At 37.0% G+C, this 26,745-nt stretch overlaps 1 protein-coding gene across 3 annotated transcripts in view; it reads right to left on the bottom strand.

Annotated features, from left to right (window-relative positions):
* Nucleotides 1–674: 674 nt before the first annotated feature.
* Nucleotides 675–26,745, bottom strand: part of SNAPC1 (small nuclear RNA activating complex polypeptide 1) — a 44,922-nt gene continuing 18,851 nt past the window's right edge. For all 3 annotated transcript variants that reach the window (XM_012439649.3, XM_012439650.3, XM_012439648.2), the window contains 9 exons: nt 26,046–26,205; nt 25,733–25,873; nt 24,974–25,078; nt 19,215–19,373; nt 17,230–17,298; nt 16,430–16,492; nt 13,357–13,507; nt 3,280–3,378; nt 675–1,307 (listed from right to left, as the gene is read on the bottom strand). In XM_012439649.3, the coding sequence (XP_012295072.1) occupies nt 1,273–1,307; nt 3,280–3,378; nt 13,357–13,507; nt 16,430–16,492; nt 17,230–17,298; nt 19,215–19,373; nt 24,974–25,078; nt 25,733–25,873; nt 26,046–26,205 (982 nt within the window). In that variant the 3' untranslated portion in view covers nt 675–1,272. The remainder of the gene's footprint in view (nt 1,308–3,279; nt 3,379–13,356; nt 13,508–16,429; nt 16,493–17,229; nt 17,299–19,214; nt 19,374–24,973; nt 25,079–25,732; nt 25,874–26,045; nt 26,206–26,745) is intronic.

Genomic DNA, 26,745 nt, shown 5'->3' with positions numbered 1-26,745 from the left:
ACCTGGAACAAGTAAACTTAATAAACATTTACAGAACTCTCCACCCCAAATCCACAAAACATACATTCTTCTTAGTATCACATCACACCTATTCTAAAAGTGACCACATAATTGGAAGTAAATCACTTCTCAGCAATTGCATAGCATTTCACAGGTTTAAATAAAATATTGTTTGTTTGTTTGGGTTATTTTCCTCCCTTATTCCTTTCTGTCTCCATTGTTAAGCACAATTATTGGCATAAAAGAGGTTTTTAATATCCATTTTTAGACTGCATTCTAGCCTGGGCAATAGAGCAAGATTCCCGTTCTCCCCCCCTCTTTCTCTTCCTCTTTCTTTCTGTCTAGAATGAAAAATTAACAAACAGAGAAACATATTCATGAAGCTATATTTTTTCTGTGAATATCAACTATTCTGTACCACAGACACATTCTGAAATTTACATTATTCTTCTTAAAGGTTTTATTGGAAATAATTAGCATTTAAGTACTAAGTACTTAAATTAATACTTAAATTAGTATTATTATATATTATATATTAGTATATAATACTAATTTAAGTATTAGTATTCAAGTACTTACAATTTATTGACTAGTCATATATATAGACACACATTCATACACATATCTACACATACACTAACATAAACATATATATATACACATTAGACCAAAGGGAGCTTTAAAAAAGCACTAAAGAATATTTAATCAATTGCAGAAGTAGAAAGTAAGTTGTGAACTTCCTAAGTTATCAATCACGTTATGAGAATGAGTTTTATGTATTAAAAAATAAAACAAGGCAAAAACTTTGTTATACTTAACAACATACAAAATAGTGTAATATACATAATAAAAATCCATTATCAGACTGTAGATACAAAATAATCAGTGATTTGCATGTAATAAACATTAATATTTCAATGAAAATATTTTAATAGAATAGTATTACCAGACTGTATTAGGACAGCATAGTATCACAAAACGTTATAGGAAACAGTAACAATCTTCAAATAACAGAATTTTTTCTACTACATACTAAATACAAGTTTTATCTTCATTTATGCATATTATTAAAAAATGTTAAAATTAAAGAATTCTTATTCTAATTTTTTGCTCTTTTATTCTAGAACTGTGTATTGCAATTTCCAAGAAATAACCTATAGTTTCCCAGAAGGATTATTTTTAATACTGGCAGTCTTCCTGTTCAATACACAAAATATCAATCTTTTCTTCTGTCAGAAAGCTCAAAATTAAAAACTACGCCAGGCTCTTTGTTCAGCGTTTTCTCCTTCTCTTGGATGCAGTGAACTCTAAAGACATAAAGTTTAAAAGTCAGTCAGATCTAAAAAAAATAACTGCCACTTAAATGATAATACCTAATTGATAATATACATTTAAACTACATAGATGTCTAATTGGTACAACACAGTAAGAATGCCCTCACAGCAAAGACACAACAAAAAAAATCTTAAACCTGACATATTCAAGAATTTTTTCTTCAAAATGATATAGCAGTTTAAAACATACTATCTTCATTGAGATAGTAAGATCTCAATCTTATTGCAATATCAATCTACTGAGATAGTGGCCCTTAGTCATTCTAAATCCTAATTAATAATAAGTTATCGTAAAGTTGTTTGATATGGGTACGCCCTCCCTATAATTAGTATAAATCCAGTGTGCTAGATGTCAAAGATACTTAGGCCAGTACTAAGAGGGAGAAAATGATTTAAGATTCCAATTTCATGTCAATTAAACCTAGAAACATAACCCAAAACACTAGTACCATACATCATTCTCGTTACCACAGGAGATGCCAAAAACAACACTTGAATAATTGTCCATCTAAAAACAGCACAAACCTAAAGGTTACTGATCATTAAAAGAAAAGAAAGTAATAGAAAACACAAAAACATGAAAATTATCAAAGATGTGGCAAAAAGAAATATTCCGGCTGTGTGTGGTGGCTCACGCCTGTAATCCCAGTCCTTTGGGAAGCAGAGGCAGGCAGATCACTTGAGGTCAGGAGTTCAAGACCAGCCTGGCCAACATGGTGAACCCCATCTCTACAAAAATACAAAAATGAGCCAGGCATGATGACAGGTGCCTGTAATCCCAGCTACTCGGGAGGCTGAGGCAGGAGAATCACTAGAACCCAGGAGGTGCTGGTTGCGGTGAGCCAAGATCGCGCCATTGCACTCCAGCCTGGGCAACAGAGTGAGACTGCATCTCAAAGAAAGAAATAGTCCCCACCAGTGAAAAACAAAAGGAGAATGGCAGAAAAAGAAAAATAGAAAAGACAAGGAAAAAAACAAATGAAGATGAAGACAAATTCCTAAGCCAGGCATGGTGGCTCATGCCCATAATCCCAGCACTTTGGAAGGCCGAGGCAAGTGGATTGCTTGTGCCCAGGAGTTTAAAACCAGCCTAGGCAACACAGTGAGTCTCTGTCTCTATAAAAAATACAAAAATTAGGGCCGGGCGCAGTGGTTCACGCCTGTAATCCCAGCACTTTGGGAGGCCGAGGCAGGTGGATCACGAGGTCAAGAGATCAAGACCATCCTGGTCAACATGGTGAAACCCCGTTTCTACTAAAAATACAAAAAAAAATTAGCTGGGCATGGTGGCGCATGCCTGTAATCCCAGCTACTCAGGCAGCTGAGGCAGGAGAATTGCCTGAATCCAGGAGGCAGAGGTTGCGGTGAGCCGAGATCACACCATTGCACTCCAGCCCGGGTAACAAGAGCAAAACTCCATCTCAAAAAAAAAAAAAAAATACAAAAATTAGCCAGGCATAGTGTCATGTGACTGTAGTCCCAGCTACTCAAGAGGCTGAGGCAGAAGGGGAGGATAGCCTGAGCTGGGGAGGTCGAAGCCATATATAGTAAGTCACTGTGATTGAACCATAGCACTCTACCCTGGGCAACTCAGCAAGAGCCTGTCTCATTTAAAAAAAAAAAAAAATGAAAAAAGAACAGCAGTCAGGATTAGAAGTACTGAAACACTGTCCAGATGAAAGCAGGTCAGAGGTCTGAGAGAGACATCTTTACAAAGATGAAACTGATAGGATACCTAATCAGTATCCATACCATTCATTAATTGTATTATCCTTGACTTTGAGATGTCGCTAATGATATAACTAATACTGAAATTCTCCAATGGGCCAAAAATGAAAGTATCACAAGAACACACAGCAAACTGACATGTTCCTCAAGGGTTCTAAACCTTGATGCACTATGAGTGTAAGTTTACTTCGCTAGTTTGACAAAATTTCATCTGTACCTGTTCCACCCAAACTTTCATTCTCTTCTTCCTCTTCTGTAATTACAGGCATACTCAGACTTAAAGGTTTATCTTCCTTGTGTATATTCTGCATGTTACCTGCAAATATTTAGAAAATGATATTATATAAAAGCAAAAAATATTAATCTTTGAGAAAACATTTTACAAAAAATGTCATTATTACAGCATAAAAATTAGACATGTAGAAACTGAAATTGTAATGGTAAACAGAAATATGCATTCTAGAATACTTATCTTTTTTTGAGTACTAATATATTTGTATTTATACTTTGAAAATAGTCTCTAGTTTTTCCACTAGAGAAAACAGAAAAAGGGAATAAACAAAATTAGCCAAACACAAACACTATATTTAATCTTTATCACACACCACAGGGGTTATATCTGCAGACATCAAAGAATAATCACATATGTTACTTCAACTTTACTAAATTAATTACAAATGTAATTTTGAGCTTAATAGCCTTGTTTTTGGATGCGGACATACTTTCTTTTCTTACCACATATGCTCTACGAGATATATTTCTCTCGTCCTAATCTGCCATTGACTTTCCATTTTCAAAAACACTACTAGAGGTTCTCTATATCAACCTTCTGTTACCTGAAGAAATATCCCAATGAAATTTATCAGATATCATTGTCATATCAAGTACCATTTAGCACACAACTTCCATGTCCCAAAAGCAACCCCATAAACACTATTTTTTAGGCTGTGTTTTTCTTTGCCCCAACACTTTCATCATTTGATATGTTATATCTTGCTTCTTTTTTTTTTTTTTGAGATGGCATCTCACTCTGTCACCAACACTGGAGTGCAGTGGTGCCATCACGGCTCGTAGCAACCTCTGCCTCCCGGGTTCAAGCAATTCTCCTGCCTAAGTCTCCTAAGCCTGCACACTGAGAACAGAAAGACATTCACTACAGTAAGTGTAACAGAAACACTAATTAAAAAAAAAAAAAAAAAAGAAACATAAGAACAAAGCACTTCAGCATGAAGCCATTTAGTATAAACTGCCCCACACTTAACGTTATTTCTTTTTTTGTTGTTGTTGAGACAGTCTCTCTCTCTGTAGCCCAGGCTGGAGTGCAGTGGTGTAATCTCAGCTCACTGCAACCTCTGCCTCCCAGGCTCAAGCAATTCTTGTGCCTCAGCCTCCTGAGCAGCTGGGACTACCAGTGCATGCCACCATGCCTGGATAATTTTTGTATTTGTAGTACAGATGGGGTTCCACCATGCTGGCCAGGCTGGTTTCGAATTCCTGACTCCGTGATCCATCTGCCTTCGCCTCCCAAAGTGCTGGGATTACAGGCGTGAGCAACTACACCCAGTCTATTTCTTGACAGAATCATTACATTATAAAACCCAGTAACATAATAGTCATGATGGTGACCACGACCTGTCAGGAGAATATTAAATTATGTTAAGGACACAATGCTCTAGAAAATAACAGAGCATAAAATATATCTGACTTTAATATTTTTATAATTACAAAAATAATAAATGTAGAAAAAAAGAAACATATAAAAAAGAATGCAGGCCTGGTGTGGTGGCTCACACCTATAATCCCAACACTTTGGGAGGCTGAGACGGGTGGATCCTCTGAGGTCAGGAGATCGAGACCATCTTGGCCAACATGGTGAAACCCCCCCCTTTACTAAAAATATAAAAATTAGCTGGGCATGGTGGCATGTTCCTGTAGACCCAGCTACTCAGGAGGCTGAGGCAGGAGCACCGCTGGAACCCAGGAGGCAGAGGCTGTAGTAAGCCGAGATCGTGCCATGCACTCCAGCCTGAGTGACAGAGTGAGACTCCATCTTAAAAAATAATAATAAAAAAAATAAGAATACAATATATTTTAGAAAAATAATAAAAAATAACTTAAATTTTTAAAAAGTAAATTTCAACATTGTAATCATTAACCTCAATTATCCACAAAACTAACTCCCTAGAAGGTCTCCGGTGGGCAGTTTTACTCATTAATGTGTGGGGTACAATTATCACTAAGAGACCACTACTTATTATCAAAACAAATGATTACTAGTCAGGCAGCTAGAATACAACTAAGAACAAATTTACTTAAGTGTATGTCTAATCTCAGCTCCAGATCCACACCTCCAATGACCCAAGAGGTAGCACAGTATGGCAATTAAAGAGTCAGGCTTGGATTCACTCATTCCAGTCTCAGTTCTGCTATGTATTATCTAGGAGGCCTTGGACACATGAGAAAAAGTCTGGCAGATAAAAAGAGTTATACAGCCAGGCGCAGTGGCTCACGCTTGTAATCCCAGCACTTTGGGAGGCGCAGGCGGGTGGATTATTTGAGGCCAGGAGTTCAAGACAAGTCTGGCCAACATGGTGAGACCCCATCTCTACTTAAAATACAAAAATTAGCTGGGCATAGTGGCAGGCACCTGTAATCCCAGCTACTAGGAAGACTGAGGCACGAGAATCACTGGAACCTGGGAGGCGGAGTTTGCAGTAAGCCAAGATTGTGCCACTGCACTCCAGCCTGGGTGACAGAGTGAGACTCTGTCTCAAAAAAAAAAATAGTGTATAATAGTAGCTGTTACCATCTTCATCCATCATAGCACTGGTATTAGTGATGTCCTATCAACATGCATGTTATATTTGAGGAATGGTAAGCACATAACTGAAACTCAACACAAGCTTAAGTAAATTCCATCAATATACTGAGCACCCATAAGTAATTAATACAGAAATTAAGTCTGGAAAGGCAGACTGGAGCAAATTCTCCCCCAAATGAAATCTTTATTGTGTCATCGTATTTCTCCAACATAAGGACACGAATATCCTCCGAGGTGCTTAGACATTAAGGATTCTTGTCTCACCCTCTCCATTAGCCTCCATATTTGGCTCTTATATCTGTTAGCCTTGCTTTTGTAATTTCCACGACCACACAGCACATGCTCCTTACTCCTAAATCTGAACTACTGCAAGAGCTTTCTAACTAGTGTTTCTATTTTCAGTTTGCTCCCAGCTACCTACCATTCTACTCCCAGATTGATTTTCTTCAACAAAAACTTTGGACAGGCCACTTTCTTACTCAAAAGCTTCGGTTGACTCCCCCCTGCCTACCAACTGAAGTGTAAACTTCTTGGATCCATAGTTAAGGCCTGGTCATAATACAATCCTCAACCTATTTTTCTAGCACTATTAACAGTTAACTCCCCAACATACCCTTTATAATCCAGCCTAAATGGACCCTCGCTCTATACTTCCCAGGTACTTTGCCTTTTTCACACCAGCCCCTCTACTTGTAGGAGTCTATGGAATTATGTTTACCTTATGTGTAAAAAGGTCTTTGGATTTCTACTGATTACTAAAGTAACACATGGTTATAAAATCCAAACACTACAGAAATTCATGGACAGTTTCTCATTACACTATCCCTGAAAATTAACTATTGGTAAAACTTCATACACGTCTAGATTTCTTCAATGCTATATACTATGTTCATGTGTGTATGTATGTATGTATTTATTAATAGAAATGAGATCATACTTTTTCAAAAAAGGCTTTTCACTAAGAAATGCCTAGATTATGTTGTGTTTTATTTTTAATCAATATATTTTTGACATATTTTCACGTAATATATAAATATATAGAGCTTTCTTTAGCTTTTTAGTAACTGCAAAGTATTCCTTTGTATGGACTGACAATAATTTTATTTACCCATTATACATTTGAGTTGTTTACAGTTTGCCATTTCAAATAATCTTGCAATGAATGTCCTTTTATATTTATGATCTGTACAGAATAAATTCCTAGAAATTCTAAGTTAAAAGGCATGTACATTTAAAATTTTGACATGATTCTAAATTGCTCTATGAAAAGAATGTGCCAATTTACTCTCCCACTTAAATTGAGAGATTTAATTTCCCTACAACTTTCATTATCTTTAATCTTTGCTGATCAAATAAATAATATAAAAATGTTTTAATTAATATATCTTTTATTATAAACAAAATTCTGTATTTCCTATGTGCACTGACTGTTTGCCTGCATTTGTGATTGCCTATTCATGTCCTAAGTGTCTTTTTCTACTGGGTGGTGGCCCTTTTCTTATTTGTTTATAAGAGCTCTTTTAAGATTACAAATTTTAACAGTATCATATGTGCAAATGGCTTTGTAAGATCTTTTGCCTTTTATGGACCGGAAGGCTCCTCTTTCTGAAAAACTGTAAAATCACCTTTTCCACTGTATGGAAATGAACTTTTGATTAATGAGAAACTATGAAGCATTTGGGTCTTTATTATTCAGGTAATTACTTCTGCTTCAGAGTATTTACAATACCTTAGCTGGATTCATTAAGCCATGATAGAAGATCTGAATTCAGATCATATTTTATAATACTTTATTCTTTCTCATGGGTAATTCCTCCCTAATACCCTGAGAAAATTCAGTAACAAATCTCAGCTATACTATGGAGCCTGTCCTTAAGTTAGTTTCAGAATTTACAAAGCAGTTGTTTTCAGGAACTAAGTAAGATATGATTAACAAAGGAAGTGATATTTCAGAAATTATACCTGTCACACATTCAAGATGAAAGTTCCTTTCATTTAATTTCTTTCTTTTCTTATTTTGCACTTGTTCCTCCTTTGTTCCTCAACCATATTAAAAAATTTTTTTTCAGGTCTTTAAGAAAGCAGCTTGGCCAGCTTATCTCGTTGCTGTGCCTATATGAAGGCTGACTGTTAATAAAAAGTGCTTGTGAGGGTTTGTAAACCTAAATAATTTTGAAACTTCTGTTAAAGTGAACTAAATATGGCCTGAGAAGGACACCATACTTCTATATTTGAGTTCTTGTGGACAAATTGCAACCTAGCTTAATAGGTAGACAAGACTGAAAACCCAATTTAGGAATATGTGCCTGAACAATAGCTGAGTCTTGGCCAATCCCAGCAGTGGTACTTCAACCATTCATACACTGCTGAGTCTTCAAACTGTGTTCAATAAGGCAAACGCCAAGCTGTAACCAATCCAACTGTTCTGTACCTCACTTCCGATTTCTGTACCTCATTTCCCTTTTGTTGGCTATAAATCTTCCACCACGTGCTGCACTGGAGTCTCTGTGAACCTGCTGTGATTCTGGGGCTGCATGATGCTCAAATCGTTCATTGCTCAATTAAACTCCTTTAAATTTAATTTAGCTGAACATTTTCTTTTATCACTTCGGAAAAAAACATTTTAATCTACCAGAAGTTAATTTTTGAAATATAATCAAACTAAACAATCTTATGTCCTCTGTTTTTGTCCTTGTTTGACTACTAGTCAGATTTACTAAAGTATTATTAACATACAATAAAATTCACAATTTTTGCTGTACAGAGCAGGTTGGACAAACACATGGTTGTGCAATCTACCACTGCCATGAAAATACAGATTTTGGCCCATGTGGTGGCTCACACCTGTAATCCCAGCATTTTGGGAGGCCAAGGCAGGCAGATCACCTGAGGTGAGGAGTTCAAGACCAGCCTGACCAACAAGGAGAAACCCCGTCACTGCTAAAAATACAAAATTAGCGGGGCACGATGGCTCATGCCTGTAACCCCAGCTACTCAGAAGGCTGAGGCAGGAGATCTGCTTGAATCTGGGAGGCAGAGGTTGTGGTGAGCCAAGATCGTGCCATTGAACTCCAGCCTGGGCAACAAGAGCAAAACTCTGTCTAGAAAAAAAAAAAAAAAAAAAGAAAAAAAGAAAAGAAAATACAGATTTCCATCACTCCAAAAGTTTCTCTGTGCCCCTGTGCATTCAGCACCTTCCTCGACCCCTAAGTCCCTAGCAACTACATTTTTCCATCCCTATATATTTGCCTTTTCCCGAATGTCACATAAATAGAATCATATACTATGTAGCCTTTTGTATCTGTCTTCCTTCACATAGCACACTGAATTCAGATTCATTCATGTTGTTACATGTATGGTAGCTCTTTCACTGTTGAGTTGCATTTGGATAAGCCACAGTTTATCCAATCAGCAGTGGAAGGATATTTAGGCAGTTTGCAGTTCTTGTGATTATGAATAAAGCCACATAAACTTTTGCATACACATTTCTGTGTGAACATTAAGTGTTCATTTCTCTTGTGTAAATACCAAGGAATAGTATTTCTGGGTCAGATGGTAAGTACATGTTTACCTTTTTAAAACTACCAGTTTTCCAAAGTAACCACACCATTCTGGAGTCACACCAGAAAAGTATGCAGGTTCCACTTGTTACAAATCCTCAACAGCTTTTGTTATTACAATTTTTGTTTTGTTTTGTGGGATCTTTTTGTTGTTGTTGCCGGTCAAGGTTTAGTGGAATGTCACTGTGGTTTTAATTTACATTTTTCTAATAACTAAAGATGCTGAGCATCTTTTTATATGCTTATTTACCATCTATATATTTTCTTTGATGGAGTGTTTTACCTACTTCTTCACTGGGTGGTCTGTATATTTACTGAGTTAGATTTCTTTAAATATTACTATTTTGGATACAAGACCTTTTGCAAAAATTTTTCGAGTCTGTGGCTTCTCATCTTCTTAACAGTATCTTCCAAAGACAAAAATTGTAACTTTGGGAATGACAATTTATCAATTGTTTTGCTTCATAATTTGTTTGTGTTTTTTAATGTCATATATTTTGCCCAATCCAAGAACACATTTTTCTCCTACATATTTTTTCACAAGTTTCATAATTTTAGGTTTCAAATTTAGGTCCATAATCCATTTTGAATTTTGTAGGAGATAAGGGATATTGGTCTTTAGTTCTTTCTTGCAACGTCAATAAGCTGGAAAGTGTTCCCTCTTGTATTTTCTGAAAGAATCTATATCATTCCTTTCTTAAATGTTTGCTAAAATTTCCAGAGAAGCCTGGGAATTTAATTTCTTTAGCAGTGTGAAAGAAAATAAATCTTGGGACCTCAAAATCACTAAGCTAAAGGGAAAAGTCAAGCTGAGAACTGCTTAGGGCAAATTCCCATTCTATTCAGTGTCATCCCTCTGAGGCTCACCTAAGACAAATGCATATCTGATTGCTTCCTCTCCCCTATTGTTTATGTGAAAATGCAGATTCACTGAGTCCGGAGTAAATTGTGATATTCAGTAGAAGGCCAGCAAAGACTCAAAAAACTTTCTGTCTAATCTACTTCTAACCTGGAAGCCCCCACTTGATGCCTTATTGGACCAAACCTATGTGCAACTTACACATATTGATTGATGTGTCAGGTCTCCCTAAAATGTATAAAAGCAAACTGTACCCCTGACCACCTTGGGCACATGTCTTAGAACTTCCTGAGGTTGTGTCACAGGCACGTCCTTAACCTTGGCAACATAAACTTTCTAAATTGACTGAGACCTGTCTCAGATATTTCGAGGTCTCGGTAGACATAAGACTACACAGATTTTATATTTCTTCTTGCGTCAGTTTTGGAAACTTGTGTCTCTTAGTAAATTAATCCATTTTATTTAAGCTATCTAACTTACTGGCATAAAATTATAACTTTGCCTTAGTCATCTGTTAATCTTTGTAAGGTCTACAGTGGTAACCCTTATCTCCCTAATTTTTTGTTCCTATTTTCCAGCAAATTCTTTTTAGAATATTTTTAGGCATAAAATCATTCACAAATCATGATAATTTTGTAGCCTCTCTTTCTGATATCATATCTCCCTTTACTCTCCTGTCTAATTACACTGACTACCTCTTTAAGATCAACATTAAGTAAAACTGTGACACTTCATGCATATTACCATTGAACGTGAGGCAACTTGTGATCTAATACCTGCGCGCACACACACATTTGTAAGATTAAAGAAATAATCTTCTATTTTATCTAGGGCAAGAGTTAACACACTATGACTCCTGGACCAAATCTGACCCACCACCTGCTTTTATAGTTTTACTGGACTACAACCACGATTCACGTGTTTTGGTACTGTCTGTAGCTCCTTTCACATTACAATGGTAAAGTTGAGTAGTTGTGACGGAAACATGGCCCACAAAACCTAACATATTTACTACCTGGCCCTTTAAAGAAACGGTTTGCTGACTCCTTTATCTAGAGGATTTTTTTTTTTTTTTGAGATGAAGTCTCGCTCTTGTTCCCTGGGCTAGAGTACAATGTGTGATCTCAGCTCACTGCAACCTCCACCTCCACCTCAGCCTCCCAAGTAGCTGGGATTACAGGCACCTGCCACTACGCCTGGATAATTTTTGTATTTTTAGTAGAGATGGGGTTTCACCATGTTGGCCAGGCTGGTCACGAACTCCTGACCTCAGGTGATCTACCCACCTTGGCCTCCCAAAGTGCTGGGTTTACAGGCATGAGTTACCTACCGTGCCTGGCCAGATATATATTTTTTTTTAATCAAGAATGGATGCTGGATATTATCAAATGTATTCTTTGGTAACTATTAAAATAAATTCACATTTTCCCTTTAACCTATTTATATGGTAAATCGTATTAGTAGATTCTGAATGCATCCTGAAATATGTGTACTCAGTCAAGATGTTTTTTTTGTCTAGGATTATTTTTGATATATGTGACTTAGGATTTTGTCAGTAATATTTGTGAGTTTAGTCTAACAATTTTCTTCACAATATCCACTAGCATTGTGAAAGAAAGTAGAAAAATCTCCTTTTGAACTATTACTTGATCATACTTAACAAACATGGTATCTCCTCTGAATTCTTAGTGCACTTCAAGCTACTGTTGTAGCAATTAATCATATCTGGGACATAGTAAAGGTATTTACCTTCAATTCTTCTTCCACTGCTTCAATATAGGGGAAAAAATGCTAAAAGGCTGTTAACTTATCTTCATATACTCCTGCAGTAGTTAGGAGTGAATTTTGTATTAGTCTTTAAATATTTACTAATGTTTCTAATGTTCCTTTTTTTCTTACCCTAAGTAAGCCCATTAATCAAATTCCAAATTTATGTAGGGTGCATATACCTTATTTATACAATTGTTTAAAAAACCAAACTACTGAAATATACAGGAAAGTCCTTTCCTTAAGAAAGGTAATTTTACAGATACACTGTGTCAAAGGAAAAGCAAGGACACCTTAATACAGCTAAAAAGAAACATGGTTTATAGAATGCATTACTTATATCTTACTCTACACATAATCACACACAAAAATTACTAATAAAATATGCACTGGATAATTCTAGACTGATTTCACAACTATTAGCTATTAATATATCATTTTAGACAACTTATTTAAGCTGTATATGCCTAAATTTTTTTTTTTTTTTGACAGTCTCACTCTGTCACCTACACTGGAGTGAAGTGATACAATCTAAGCGCACTGCAACCTCCGCCTTCCAGGTTTAAGTGATTCGCATGCCTCAGCCTCCCAAGTCACTGAGATTACAGTCATATGCTACCATGCCCAGCTAACTTTTTTTTTTTTTGAGACGGAGTTTCACCTTTGTTGCTCAGGCTGGAGTGCAATGGTACAATCTTGACTCACTACAACATCCGCCTCTGGGGCTCAAGCAATTCTCCTGCCTCAGTCTCCTGAGTAGCTGGGATTACAGGCATGCACCACCACGCCTGGCTAATTTTGTATTTTTAGTAGACACAGGGTTTCTCCATGTTGCTCAGGCTGGTCTCAAACTCCCAACCTCAGGTGATCTGCCCGCCTCAGCCTCACAAAGTGCTGGGATTACAGATGTGAGCCACTGCACCCAGTCTAACTTTTATATTTTTAGTAGAGACGGGACTTCACCATGTTGGCCAGGCTAGTTTCAAACTCCTGACCTCAAGTGATCCACCCACCTAGACCTCCCAAAGTGCTGGGATTACAGGCATGAGCCACCACCTGGCCAGGCTTAAATTTCATCATCTATAAAATGATACAACTGATGAGATTCCTAGGGTCCCATTTAGGCATAAGATTCCAAGAATCTAAGACAATTTATTTTTAATATCAAATCTCACAAAAATGTTCTCAAACAAGCAGCTAATCCTTAACAAGGAAACAGAGGTGAGGCAAAGTTGTAAATAAAACCCATTCACCTTTGTTGAATCTTAGTAAGATTTAAAAAGTTACCTTTGTTTCTGAAAGACATCTTCCTTCCGGCTGGTTTCAATCTTTCTTTCTTCTCTTTTTTCCTAGTTGCTTTGACTTGTCCTTGACCAGATGCAGAATCAGAGTCAGAAGAATCAAGTTTGACTTGACGATGCCTTCTCGATTTGGATGCCTTTAAAGTCCGAATCCAATTAATGAATAAATTACAAAATGAATCCAAATGATAGGTAATTCAGAGAAAGACAAAACATACAATCAAAGATGAGGAAAGATTTATAGAAATATCTGTCATAAAGCACTTCATTATTACCCTGGCTTACTATAACTAGCTGTGTCATGTAAATAGTCTCTTATCTTTATAACATGAAGTTTCCTGCAGCTGTCATCACCATCTACTCACATGGGGTTAAAATGAAGTTGTTCTATTATCTGGCATGGTTGGGCAACAGAGGTGTAGAGGCATCTTCTAATAAATGTATTTCCCTTAGGCACTACCATGTGTTCCGAGGAGAAGTACTTCATGTTTGGCTCCAGGAATGGCCACGTGGCTCAGATTTGGCCACAATGAGTTTAACATCCCTATGGCCAGGGTAATTTGTTGGGAGTGGGGAGGCAAGCAGGTGTGGTATGTGGTCTGTATCATGGCTAACTAAATGCTACTTTGGAACTGTTTAACTGTTAGGAAGGAAAAATTCTTTCTTGTCTTTGAACCTAAAGCTGGGAACATGCAAGGCTGGAGCTGTCAGGAAAACAGCACTTGACAGCAGTGAAAACGGAGGGCCAGTCTTAATGATATCTTTGTCTAAGACACAGATATCCTTAGCCAATCCTGGCTAACGATTTGTTCTGTTACATCAGTAGGTGAATTTCCTTACTTGCTTAAACAAAGAATTTTCAGTTAATGTTGTATATGCAATATAGGTATTAACAAGTCTTAAAAAGCAATCATGTCTCTCAGTATCCATGGAGGATTAGTTCCAGGACCTCCTTCGGATATCAAAATCCAGAGATGCTCAAATTCCTGATATAAAATTGTGTAGTATTTGTATATAACCTATGCAAATACTTTCAATCATCTCTAGATTACTTATAATACCTAATGCTATGTAAATGATTGTCATATTGTTCGGGGAATAATGACAAGGAAAAAAGTCTATATATATTTGGTACAGATGCAATTTTTTTTTCGAATACTTTCAATCCACAATTGGTTGAATCCATGGATGCAGAAACCACAGATACAGTATAGTAACCCAAACAGCATGGTACTGGTACAAAAACAGACACATTGACCAATGTAACAGATAGAGAACTCAGAAATAAAGCCATACACCCACAATCCACCTGATCTCTGACAAAGTTGACAATAAAAAACAATGGGAAAGGACTCTCTATTTAATACATGGTCCTGGGATAACTGGCTAGCCATATCCAGAAGATTGAAACTGGACCCCTTCCTTTCACCATATGCAAAAATCAAGATGAATTAATGGCCTAAATGTTAGACCTAAGATAAGAAATGCCTAGAAAAAAACCTAGGATATACCATTCTAGACATTGGCTTTGGCAAAGAATTTAACTGTCTCTAAAAGCAATTGCAACAAAAACAAAAATTGACAAGTGGGACCTAATTAAACTACTGTACAACAGAAGAAACAACAGAGTAAAACAGATAACCTACAGAATGGGAGAAAATAGTCAGAAACTTTGCATTCAGTAAAGGTCTAATATTCAGAATTTATAAGAAAATTAAACAATTCAACAAACAAAAACAACCCCATTAAAAAATGGGCAAAGGGATGGACGCAGTGGCTCACATCTGTAATCCTGGCATTTTGGAAGGCTGAGGTGGGACTAAAAAGACAGGCAGGTGCATTGAAAATCTATAAGAATAATGTCTCATTCCTTAGCCTCAAAGCCAGGCAGCTGACCTTCTCCTATACAAAACAGGAGGCCTGCTCTCTGAGGAGGCTAAATGAGAAAGGCTGTAGGCTCAAAGGAAAGGTATAGCTGAGGAAGTATGTGAGGCCTCTTACTGAAAATAGAGGGGCTGAGTGAAACCTGAATAAGGAATGGCAAGCCTCCTGGCTGATTCTCTCTGTAGGCTCTCAAAACACTGGCAGCTGGGCTTATTTCTTACCCTCCTCCCATAGACAAGGGAATAGAAGATTGCTCTCTAAATAACTATATCCAAGAAAAAGAAATCTAGAGGTTAAGTAAGCTTTATCTCCTCCTCTTAACCTCTCTTAAATATGAACAGACGTCTGAGGAGCTTCAATCCGTTTTAAAAAGCCAACAAAATGAAAGACAGAGTTCAAACAAACAGAAAAAAAATAACTCAGAGGAAATGGGAGAAACCATCAAAAAACTGTAGTTAATATCCTTAAACAGAAAAAGTTAGTGCATCCTGTGAAAAAATACATTAAAAAAAATAAAAAAGAAACATTCAGAGAACAAGAAAAATTCTTAGTAACGAAAAAAAAATCAGGAGAAATTTTTTTAAATCAATATAATGGTTCAGAAGATAAAGCCTATGAAATCTCCCTGAAAATAAAAAACAAGACAGAGACTGAAAATAGAAGAGGAAAAATAAGAAAAGTTCAAGAAGAGAAAAGATGCAGCAAAGAACATTTGTATCAAAGAAACAATACAAAAACTTCTTCAGAACTGAAGGATATCAGATTGAAAGGAGGGCACCATGAGTGCCAAGGACAATAAACAAAAAAGATGTATACCAAGTTACATTATATGTAGTAAATGAAATTTCAGAACTCCAGGGCAAAGCAAAACCCGAACACCTTCCAAAATCAGTAACACTAGAAGCTGAAAGACAATAAAGAAAATGGCATCAAAATTCCAGGTAATTATCAGAAGAAATTGCTAAAAGAGAAAAAGTCAAAGATGTTGCCTCTTAAGGTTAGGAATACAAAGGTGGGAAGTGGCAGAGAAAAGAAATGTTGTGCTACATAATCTCTCTAGTATTATCTGACTTTTAAAACTAAGTACATGTATTACCACTTTGATGAAAAACTGAAATGTAATTTAAAAAGCAGTCAGTCAATTTCCAAATTACTTTATTAAAGAAATAACTTACCTGAATGACAACTGAAAAGGCCTTTGATTTTATTTTTGCTAATGATTCAGCCCTTTCACATCTCTGGAAGTAAAATAAACAAGAAGAAAAAAAGTTAAAACACAAACAGGCGAAAAATGAAATACCCAAGTATTTATTTTCAGAAATAAGACAGAATACCAAGTATTTATTATCAGAAATAAGAGGGTAGGCTAAATGAAACTAACATATATTGGGTATATATTGAGTACACACACACAAACATATACCACATTCTGTCACAGATGTAGCAGGTGCCATAATACCATCCCCATAGCTACAGATCATTTTCATTAAGGATTCAAGGAGGACAATAAGAATGAAAGTCTAGGTGATCAGGCAGAGCGTTGGACTGCCATTCCCTCCTCATCTGCCTATACTCAAAGATGGCTACTTGATTCATCCACTAAGATGGATGAAACCTCTGGAGGCAGGAAGCAGTATATAGTGTAAGAGCCTGGGCTCTACATTGGTTGAAAGGCTGACAGGAAGTGAGAAAAAGTATATTACAAAGGCCTTATCCCGACCCTCTACAAACTGAGGGCACCTTCCATAGTCAAACTTTCCTCTCCCTGCAGAAAACTATTATCATCCTCTCTCCCAACCTACACCTGATGTGGCCTCCACAAGGTTTCCAGTAAAGAACAAACTAGCTTTTCACAGAACCGTGATTCAGAATTTTCTCTTAAATTTCTTATAATACTTATATACTTATAATGGGTCACAATGCTTAGTATACAGAATCACAGCCACACATAATATGAATTGCAAAGTTTTCTGACCTCTGTTTCTTGTGAATTTCCTTCTGTTTTTTCTTCTCCATCATTAATTTTTGATTTTAAGGATGGATTCTGAAAGAGCAAAAAAGATACATACACACACATACAAATTTACAATTCAATTTAATTGCAAATCAATTTTAGAAGACTGAGAATCCATTACTTTTAATAAATGAAAAACTAAAAGATCATTCACATTATTGCAGCACGGTATATACAACCTAACATTAAGATAACAGGTTTCAAAATATTCTACAATTCACCGTTAAATTGCTTAAATCCTCCTAACTAATGAAAGACAGTGTGAACTTTATATGGTAGTAAGAAAACTGGCTTATTTTCCTTTCCTTCAGGTTTTCAGAGGTCCTAGTAATACTCTTTGAACAGAGTTTACCTATTAAAAGAGAATACTGGCTATGCATGGTGGCTAATCCTGTAATCCTAATGCTTTGGGAGGCTGAGGTGGGATGATTGCTTGAGGCCAGGAGTTCCAAATTAGCCTGGGCAACATAGCAAGACCCCATCTCTACAAAAAAATTTAAAGTTAAGCTGGTTCTAGCCCTGGCAACATAGCAAGACCCTTTCTCTACAAAAAAATAAAAAAATCAGTTGGGCACAGTGGCACATGTCTGCAAACCCAGCTACTCAGGAGGCTGAGGTAGGTAGATCACTTAAGCAGGGGAGGTCGAGGCTACAGTGAGCTATAGTCATGCCACTGTATTCCAGCCAGGGTGACAGAGCAAGGCCTTGTTTATATGCATATAAAGAATACTAACACATTTTTACATTAAATGCCTAATTCATTTGTGTAACCTATTTGAAGGACTTAAAGTATTCAAACATTTTAAAACTTGGCATCTCTCATTAAAATAAATGCAGAGTAATAAAGTTATTTTCTTCTTCCCAAGACTATCATCTTCTTATCAGTTTCCTTGTTTATCTTTTCTAAAATTAAGTTTTGAGCCAGCTTCCTTTATATAATAGAAAGTGAAAAAGTGGCAAGAAATCTTTCTGAAAGACAATATATAGGTAACATCTGTGTGGCATCTATGAAAACACCAAAACATTATCAAGACATATAGTAAGTAATCAGAAATTGCTTCCTTTAAAAAATTTTTTTTCCTGGAAGTATTTACTAAAACAAGATGGAGTAACTGTTTCAAAAGTACATTTCACAAGCTAGCTTTTAGGTTTCCAGGGTAAAAAAGTTTCTCTAGCTGAAAAGGCTAATGTGAAATATGGGTAGCTCTAGCATCCATAGTTTTAGTTAAATAAACTAAGTTGAAGATCTGTGTTGATGAGACTTGCAAAAAGATAAACCACACCAGGTAGACAATGTGTAAACAGAAAAATACCTGCCCTATCACAATAGGAAAAGCCACCACTCAGGTCCCACTGTCTGCTGTCATGCAGCTAAATGGAATCCTTCTGAATTTTAAGAGAAGTTGTATGTCTAGAATTTTAGGTGAAGTTTAAAAATACTTAAAAGTTGGTAATTAACTCAAAATTTTTTTTAAATGTTAGAATCAATGCTATGCCAAACAAAACACATCTGTGTGCAGGATTTCGCCCAAAGACTGAAATTGTGCAACCCCTAGAAAATGCCAAATTATAAAGACTGTAATAAATCTGTGGTATAAGAAAATTACATTACTCTTCTATTTAAAATATATATACAGACATGCATATATATACATATATACACACACATATATATACATATATACACACATATATACACACATACATATATACACATATATACACACACACACACACACACACATATATATACACTCGATCTGTAAGGTTAAATAACATCACATACCTAATAAGTGGCAAAAGTGGAATAAGAAAAGCCAAGCCCTCTAACTCTTAGCTCCACAGGATTACAGCCTCTAAAGCTAGGCTGCCTTTCAACATTATCATCCATGGATAAACATTTGTGTATAATGCAATGGTGAGGCACCAAACAAGTGATTACATACCTTTCTGTCTTTGTGCCACTGCTGATGCTCCAAAACTATGTTCTTAATATTGTCCAAAAAATCATCCTTTATCAAGCTGAGGGCTTTATCTGGGTTGGACTTATCAACTGAAATTACATGTTTCATGTTCTGATAATGATCATGAACATTCAGCATTTCCTAAAAGCAAAAAGATGAGCCCTTTATTTCACTTTTTGAGGAGAAACTAAAAGGCAAAACCAATACAAAATAGTCACCTTCTAAAGTGACTTCCAGTTGACAGGGAATAACATGCTACAATATATTGAAAATAACATAATCATGCAAGCAAAATAGTACAACTTTATTAATATAGAGGTATGGATTCCAGAGGTTTGGATTTATTGACTTAAACTCAATAAACATTAAAATACACTTATGGGAAGACACTGGAGAAACAATAATCAGTAAATATACAATTCCATTCAAGGATATCACAAAAATTACTTGTAGCATGACATATCATTAAATATCACTACTGATAACTAAGATGTCTTTATATATTGTCACATCAAGAATATTTACATAGTCCTTTATGCTTTGCTGGAAATTCCTATGTAACGACTTTCATGCAATCCGCCACAGAAATCGCAAAGCCTACGTGCCTGCCCCCATAAGCTTCGCCATTACTTCAGCAATAAGATTCAGGATTCAAAGAAATAGAGGGTAGGCCAGGCACAGTGGCTCACGCCTATAATCCCAGCACTTTGGGAGGCTGAGGCAGGTGGATCACGAGGTCAGGAGTTCAAGACCAGCCTGGTCAACATGGTGAAACCCCGTCTCTACTAAAATACAAAAATTAGCCAGGCGTGGTGGTAGGCACCTGTAATCTCAGTTACCTGGGAGGCTGAGGCAGGAGAATTTCTTGAACCTGGGAAGCAGAGGTTTTAGTGAACAGAGTTTGTACCGCCACTGCACCCCAGCACAGGCAACAGAGCAAGACTTCATTGTCAAAAAAAAAAAAAAAAAAGAAGAAAAGAAATAAAGGGTAATTTATGACACCATTTGTGGCATTATTTATAAATTAGATCTTCTTCCTCCAAAAATCTCCAGCCAAATGTGCAGATCTATGGGGTTAGGAAAAAGACAGCACAATACAGGTGGACTTAAGAAAATCTGGTATAGGGACTTGGCTCTCAGATCAGGAGAGAACTACTGACACTTCCATCATAGATGGACATTGCCACATCTGAGTCATCCCTAACTCAGACTACTCAATTCATTTCCAGATTTTGGTAGAATCAACACCTGTTCAAGAAATGAGAACCTGATCAGTAGTGATGAGTGCTCACATATGCAGGGTCTGCAATGAGAAAAAAGTGTCCAGACATGAAGAGCCCCTAACTCTTTACAGTTTACGTTGGATGTATGCTCAGTATTTCACTCCATGCAATATAATACAGGAGAAAGACCACCAGTCACATCTAGTTTTTGAGTCTGAGTTCCATCATTTGCTCAATGTATGACAATGGGCAAGTCCCTCAACCTAAGAATCACGTTTCACATTTCTACAAAATGAACAAAACCACCATTGTTAAGTATTAAACAAGCTTATACACGAGAAAGTATTCTGTATAATGTAAAGCTGTATACAAAATTAAAGAAACCAGGCACAGTAGTGTGCACCTGCAGTCCCAGCTACTCAGAAGGCTTAGGCATGAGGATGGCTTGAGCCCAGGAATTCAAGGCCAACTCAGGCAACATAGCAAGACTTCCACTCTTAAAAATAGTAATAATTTCAAAAAAGAAAGTGCATGAACTTTGAAGCCTTACAGACTCGGACATTCAAACTCAGTGTCTGTACCTTATTGTACCTCACCTTATACAAACTACTTAACTTCTCTAAACCTATTTCCTTGTTTTTAAAACTGGGGGCCAGGCATGGTGGCTCACGCCTATAATCCCAGCACTCTGGGAGGCTAAGGTGGGTGGATCATCTGAGGTCAGCCTGGTCCCCAGTTTTTGAGATCAGCCTGGCCAATAATGGTGAAACCCTGTCTCTACTAAAAATACAAAAAATTAGTCAGCCATGGTGGCAGGTGCCTGTAATCTCAGCTACTCGGGAGACTGAGGCAGGAGAATCCCTCGAACCCAGGAGGTGGAAGTTGCAGTGAGCTGAGATCGTGCCACTGTACTCCAGCCTGGGTAATAAGAGCAAAACTCTGTCTCAAAAAAAAAAAAAAACTGGGGAAAATATCACCTCCTCTGCAGGGTTAACTATGGCAATTAGTGAGATAACATACATAAAACATCTAGCATAGTTCCAGGCATATGGTGAGTACTCAACACACAATGTCCATTATTATAAACATAAACATCATAATTATTATAACTGTATAATAGACTCAGAAATGAAATAACTTGCTCAAGGTCCTACTTACATAGCAGAGAGCTAGAATTAGAAAACAAATGTTTTGATTCAGTAACCTGTTCTTTTCGTTTTATTATGCCTCCTTAACCACAAAACTAGAACAAGTGGCAGAATCAGGACCAGAATTCAGATCTCCTGACATGAAGACTTAATAGCAGTTATAGGCAGTAGAAGGAAAATAAGAAAGTATTAAATTTAAGAATTATCAGTGAGAATGGATCCCAGGCTATGCTAGGACAAGAGAAATAGAGCCAGCAGTATCAAGGGACAAAGCTCTCAAAGCAATTATGTCACAAGCCAGAGATCCAACACAGAGCCAGGATAACTTCACAAACTATTCCATTCCTAAAAGCTTCCAGGTATAGGCATTTCATAGCCTGACCCTTCTGATATTCTTCTCTACTCACTCTAAAAGAGTAGACCTTTGTGAATCACCCCAGCTTAAAAGAGCTTAGAATGAAAAAGCACGTTGAAAAAGATACATTGAAAAAATATTTACATTCTACCACCAAATTGGTCAATAGTGAGAAATTATAATTGGCCAAGCATGGTGGCTCATGCCTAATCTCAGCACTTTGGGAGGCCAAGGTGAGAAGATCACCCAAGCTCGGGAGTTCAAGACCAGCCTAGGCAACACAGCAAGACCTTGCCTCTACAAGAAATTTTTAAAAATTAGCCAGCATGGTGGTGCGTGCCTATAGTCCCAGCTACTTAGGAGGCTGAGCTGGGAGGATCACTTAAGCCCAGGAGATGAGGGTACAGTAAGCTACGACAGCATCACTGCACTCCAATCTGGGTGATGAAACAAGATCCTGCCTCAAAAATTAAAAAAGAAAAAAAAGAAACTATAACCAACTGGGTTCAAATAATCTTTTTTTCACTAGAATATTGGTAAGAATAGGCCAGATATGGTGGCTCACACCTGTAATCCCAGCACTTTGGGAGGCCAAGGCGGATGGATCATGAGATCAAGAGTTCGAGACCAGCCTGAACAATAATACAGCGAAACCTCATCTCTACTAAAAATACAAAAATTAGCTGGGTGTGGTGGTGGGCAGCTGTAATACCAGCTACTCAGGAGGCTGAGGCAGGAGAATCGCTAAACCCAGGAGGGCAGAGGTTGCAGTGAGCCGAGATCGCGCCACTGCATTCCAGTCTGGGCAACAGAGCTAGACTCCATCTCAAAAAAAAGGAAAGAAGAAAGAAAAAGAAAGAAAGAAAGAGAGAGAGAGACAGAGGGAGGGAGGGAGGGAAAAGAAAAAGAGAGAGAGAAAGAGAGAAAGAAAGAAAGAAAGAAAAAGAAAGAAAGAAAGAAAGAAAGAAAAGAAAGAAAAAGAAAGAATGAATGAATATTGATGCCTTGCTGTTTGAAAATGTCCTGTGCCTCTCTTCACGATTCACATCAGCATTTCTCAGCAAATTCTTTCTGGTATCCCAAAATCTCTCTTCCATTCTCCACAATTGCTAGTTAAAACTTTTTCAACGCTCAGTTCCCATGGTACGCTCTTAAAGTTCAGGCAGTCAGGTCTGTTTGCCTTCTATTTCTCCTCTACACAAAGATTTATAAAAATCCATTCTTGGCCAGGTGCGGTGGCTCACACCTGTAATCCCCATTCTTTGGGAGGCCAAGGCTGGAGAATCATGAGGTCAGGAGAGCAAGACCATCCTAGCTAACATGGTGAAACTCCGTCTCTACTAAAAATACAAAAAAATTAGCAGGGCATGGTGGTGGGCACCTGTAATCCCAGCTACTCGGGAAGCTGAGGCAGGAGAATTGCTTGAACCCGGGAGGCAGAGGTTGCAGTGAGCTGAGATCGCGCCACTGCATTCCAGCCTGGGTGACACAGTGAGACTCATTCTCACCTCCTTTCTTCAAGTTTCAAAGGAAGGCTGATGCTATTAGAACATGGGAGTGACCGGGTGCAGTGGCTCACACCTGTAAACACAGCACTTTAGGAGGCCAACATGGGTGAATCACTTGAGGCCAGGAGTTCAAGACCAACCTGGCCAACACAGTGAAACCCTATCTCTACTAAAAATAGAAAAAATTAGTTGGGCATGGTGGTGCAAGCCTGTAATCCCAGGGGGCTGAAGCACGAGAATTGCTTGAACCTGGGAGGCAGAGGCTGCTGTGAGCAAAGATCGTGCCACTACATTCCAGCCTGGGTGACAGAGAAAGATCCTGCATCAGGGAAAAAAAAAACAAAACAAAAACATATTGGCATATAAACAAACATCTGAGTAAATCTAAGATTTGATCCCTCTTTCAACAGTAATACAGGAAAAGACTGAATAGGGCTGAGGAAAAAAAGAATTAACATTTATTAAGGGTTTACAGTGTATCATATACAATTCAGCACTGTTGAGGCATTACCTCATTTCAATTCTCACAACAACCGAATGAAATAAAGATTATAATCCTAATATTAATGAGGGGGACATTTAGGCTTTAAGAAAATTTAAAAGCATAACCAAGGTGTCCCCTTACCCCCCTCATCTCCTGTCTATATGTTCTTTTGAAATATCATTGATTTAGAAGCCTGTAACCCTGCACTGAGATATTGTTTTAACCTCAAAGCCATGCTTTTCTACTCATGTTTTAAAAGATATGTAACACTATTTATCCATGCAAAAGATTTTTCTCAATAATGTACACTCAAACAAAACACCAAAATATGTTATCAAAATAGACTCGCTATTTTCAATGGTGGGTTTTAAAATAAGTGTTAAAACAGGAACTTAGGAAATAAATGCATACTGGGTTTTTTTTTTCTTTTTTGAGACGGAGTGTCACTCTGATGCCCAGGCTGAAGTGCAATGACACTCACTACAACCTCCACCTCCTGGATTCAAGCAATTCTCCTGCCTCAGCCTCCCGAGTAGCTGGGATTACAGGCGCCTGCCACCACACCTGGCTGAGTTTTGTATTTTTAGTAGAGATGGGATTTCACCATGTTGGCCAGGCTGGTCTCAAACTCTTGATCCACCCACCTCGGCCTCCCAAATTATAGGCGTGAGCCACCGTGCCCCACTATGCATATTGTTTTTTAAAAAACTAAGTAAAGTCACTTTAAACTCAGGTTTTATTACCTAACTAAAGTCAAACAAAAAAGGTGGTTTTAAAAACTGAATTCACATATCCTCAGTCTAAGTTCAGTCTTCTACAACGTTTTTTTCTCACAGTATTTCAAGATTTGTAACTCTTGATATATTCAGGCTATTTTATTTCTGATACTCTAGAGAAACAGCATCCTAGAGTGGTTAAAATCATTAGAAAAGTCAGTATCCAACAGATGAAGGTATAACCTCAATATGTAGCTGGCAATAAAACAATTTTTAAAAACTTGCAAGAGCACAAAAGCAAATTTACCTCTAATACATCAGAAGTGATAAGTTTCATCACACGATCACTTGGGTCCTTAAATTCTTCTGTAACTTCAGTGCGGTGAATTTTTTTCTTCATCCTATATGACAGCTATGTAATAATACATGCCATTTAAAATGAGTTTCTTTTAAACCGTTTTTTTCTTTTAAAGTGCTGAAATATACACCAGCACTAAAAATTGTCTATAAGTAAACACAGATAAAACAAAAGCAGCTGTATGGGTACATTTGTTAAATATTCTCGTTCCAAAGACTATTAGACTTCTTAACTATCCTTTTAGATGCCATGCCACATGCCTACAAATTCAGATAAGACGTAGAAAATTGCCAGCTAATGGCAGAACCAGAACTAGTGCTCCTCCAACCTAGTGTCTCAATTGTCACAAGATTTAAAAAATAACACTTTATTAGAAGTTTCAACTTTTCACCAAAGAATTTTTAACAATTTTGTACCTCTTTCAGTAACCTCCTCTGACATCTGAGACATGAGCAAATGCAGATGCCAAATCTAATTTCCTATCAAAACAATTCACTTAATATGTGGCATCCAGATACAATGCATTTAAAAGCAACAGCTAAATTTTTGTTTGCAGAAAAAAAAAGTAGAAATTAGAAAATACCTTTTCCTATTTAAAAACAGCTACAAGTCTTAATACTCATTCCATTTTCCGTAGATCGAGAGGTTTTATGGACAATAAAGTATAATCCACATTTTGAAAAAGATAAATTATTTTAGGCAACATACCAGTTTGGGCATTGCTGTAAAGTGAAATGCTCTGTCTAGTCGTAGCTTCCTAAAAATATAAGCCGCATCAAAATGCTGTGCATTTACTAAATCTTGCTGAAATTTCACAACTTCATCCCAATCCTTCAGGGCAACTCTGATCTGCAACCAGGAGGAAAAAAAAAAAAGGTTGTACTAAATTTTTTTCACAAACATACTATTATTTTTAAAATACTGACATTTCTATTTAAATCATATTTAATCAGATAATAGTTATTATAAAAATATGGTACTTGTTTTACATTTCTGCTAAGGAAAAATAACTAAGTATTACCTTTTGTTTCGGTTGACACAGTTGGGTGTTATATAATCCATATAGCAGATACAAAGCACCAACTCTGATCTGGAAGGTGTATGGAGGTAAAAAATATCGCCAAGCCAAAGCTAAAGCTTCTTTTGTAAACATGTTCTTTTCTAAATTTCTCATTCTGCCACTAATAAACAAAGAGAAAATATATCACGACTCATTAAGTGAATAAATAATGAACAAAAGCCAGAAGCATATACTTGTTTAAAAGGTAGTTACTAATAATTTGATGAGGATCTCATACCCGATTCTTTCATGATTCAAGCACAAAGATATAATTTTACACCAAGGCACAGGCAACAACTAGGTAAACATGATGCAGCTTCCAAAAGCATCAACTTTACTTGCCAAATTGAAAAGCAAGAAGGAAGCGGTTTCAAATTATTACTGGTTAAATATTTAAAACACATAAATCTTAAAATAATCATTGTTATCTTATGGAACTATGTGCATTTTAATATATAATGAACATTTTCTGTGATACTTTTAGGGATTTGCACTAAATCGCCTTTGTCCTTGGGAAGCCTAGGTGAAAAAGTCAGAGAAACAGCACAAAGTAACCCACACTCCTAAATGTCCAGAGCACTGCAAGCTCATCAGAATAAAGGAGGAGCAGGCTAGAAGAGCATACTCTAGCATACAACCAAAAGCTTTGTCCAAACATCCA

This window comes from Aotus nancymaae, unplaced genomic scaffold (genome assembly GCF_030222135.1).
Source record: "Aotus nancymaae isolate 86718 unplaced genomic scaffold, 86718_ANA_hifiasm-v0.15.2.pri h1tg000011l, whole genome shotgun sequence".
Taxonomy (NCBI): Eukaryota; Metazoa; Chordata; class Mammalia; order Primates; family Aotidae; genus Aotus; species Aotus nancymaae.
The sequence above is the reverse complement of the archived record's forward strand: the minus strand, read 5'-3'. Positions and strand labels throughout refer to the sequence as shown.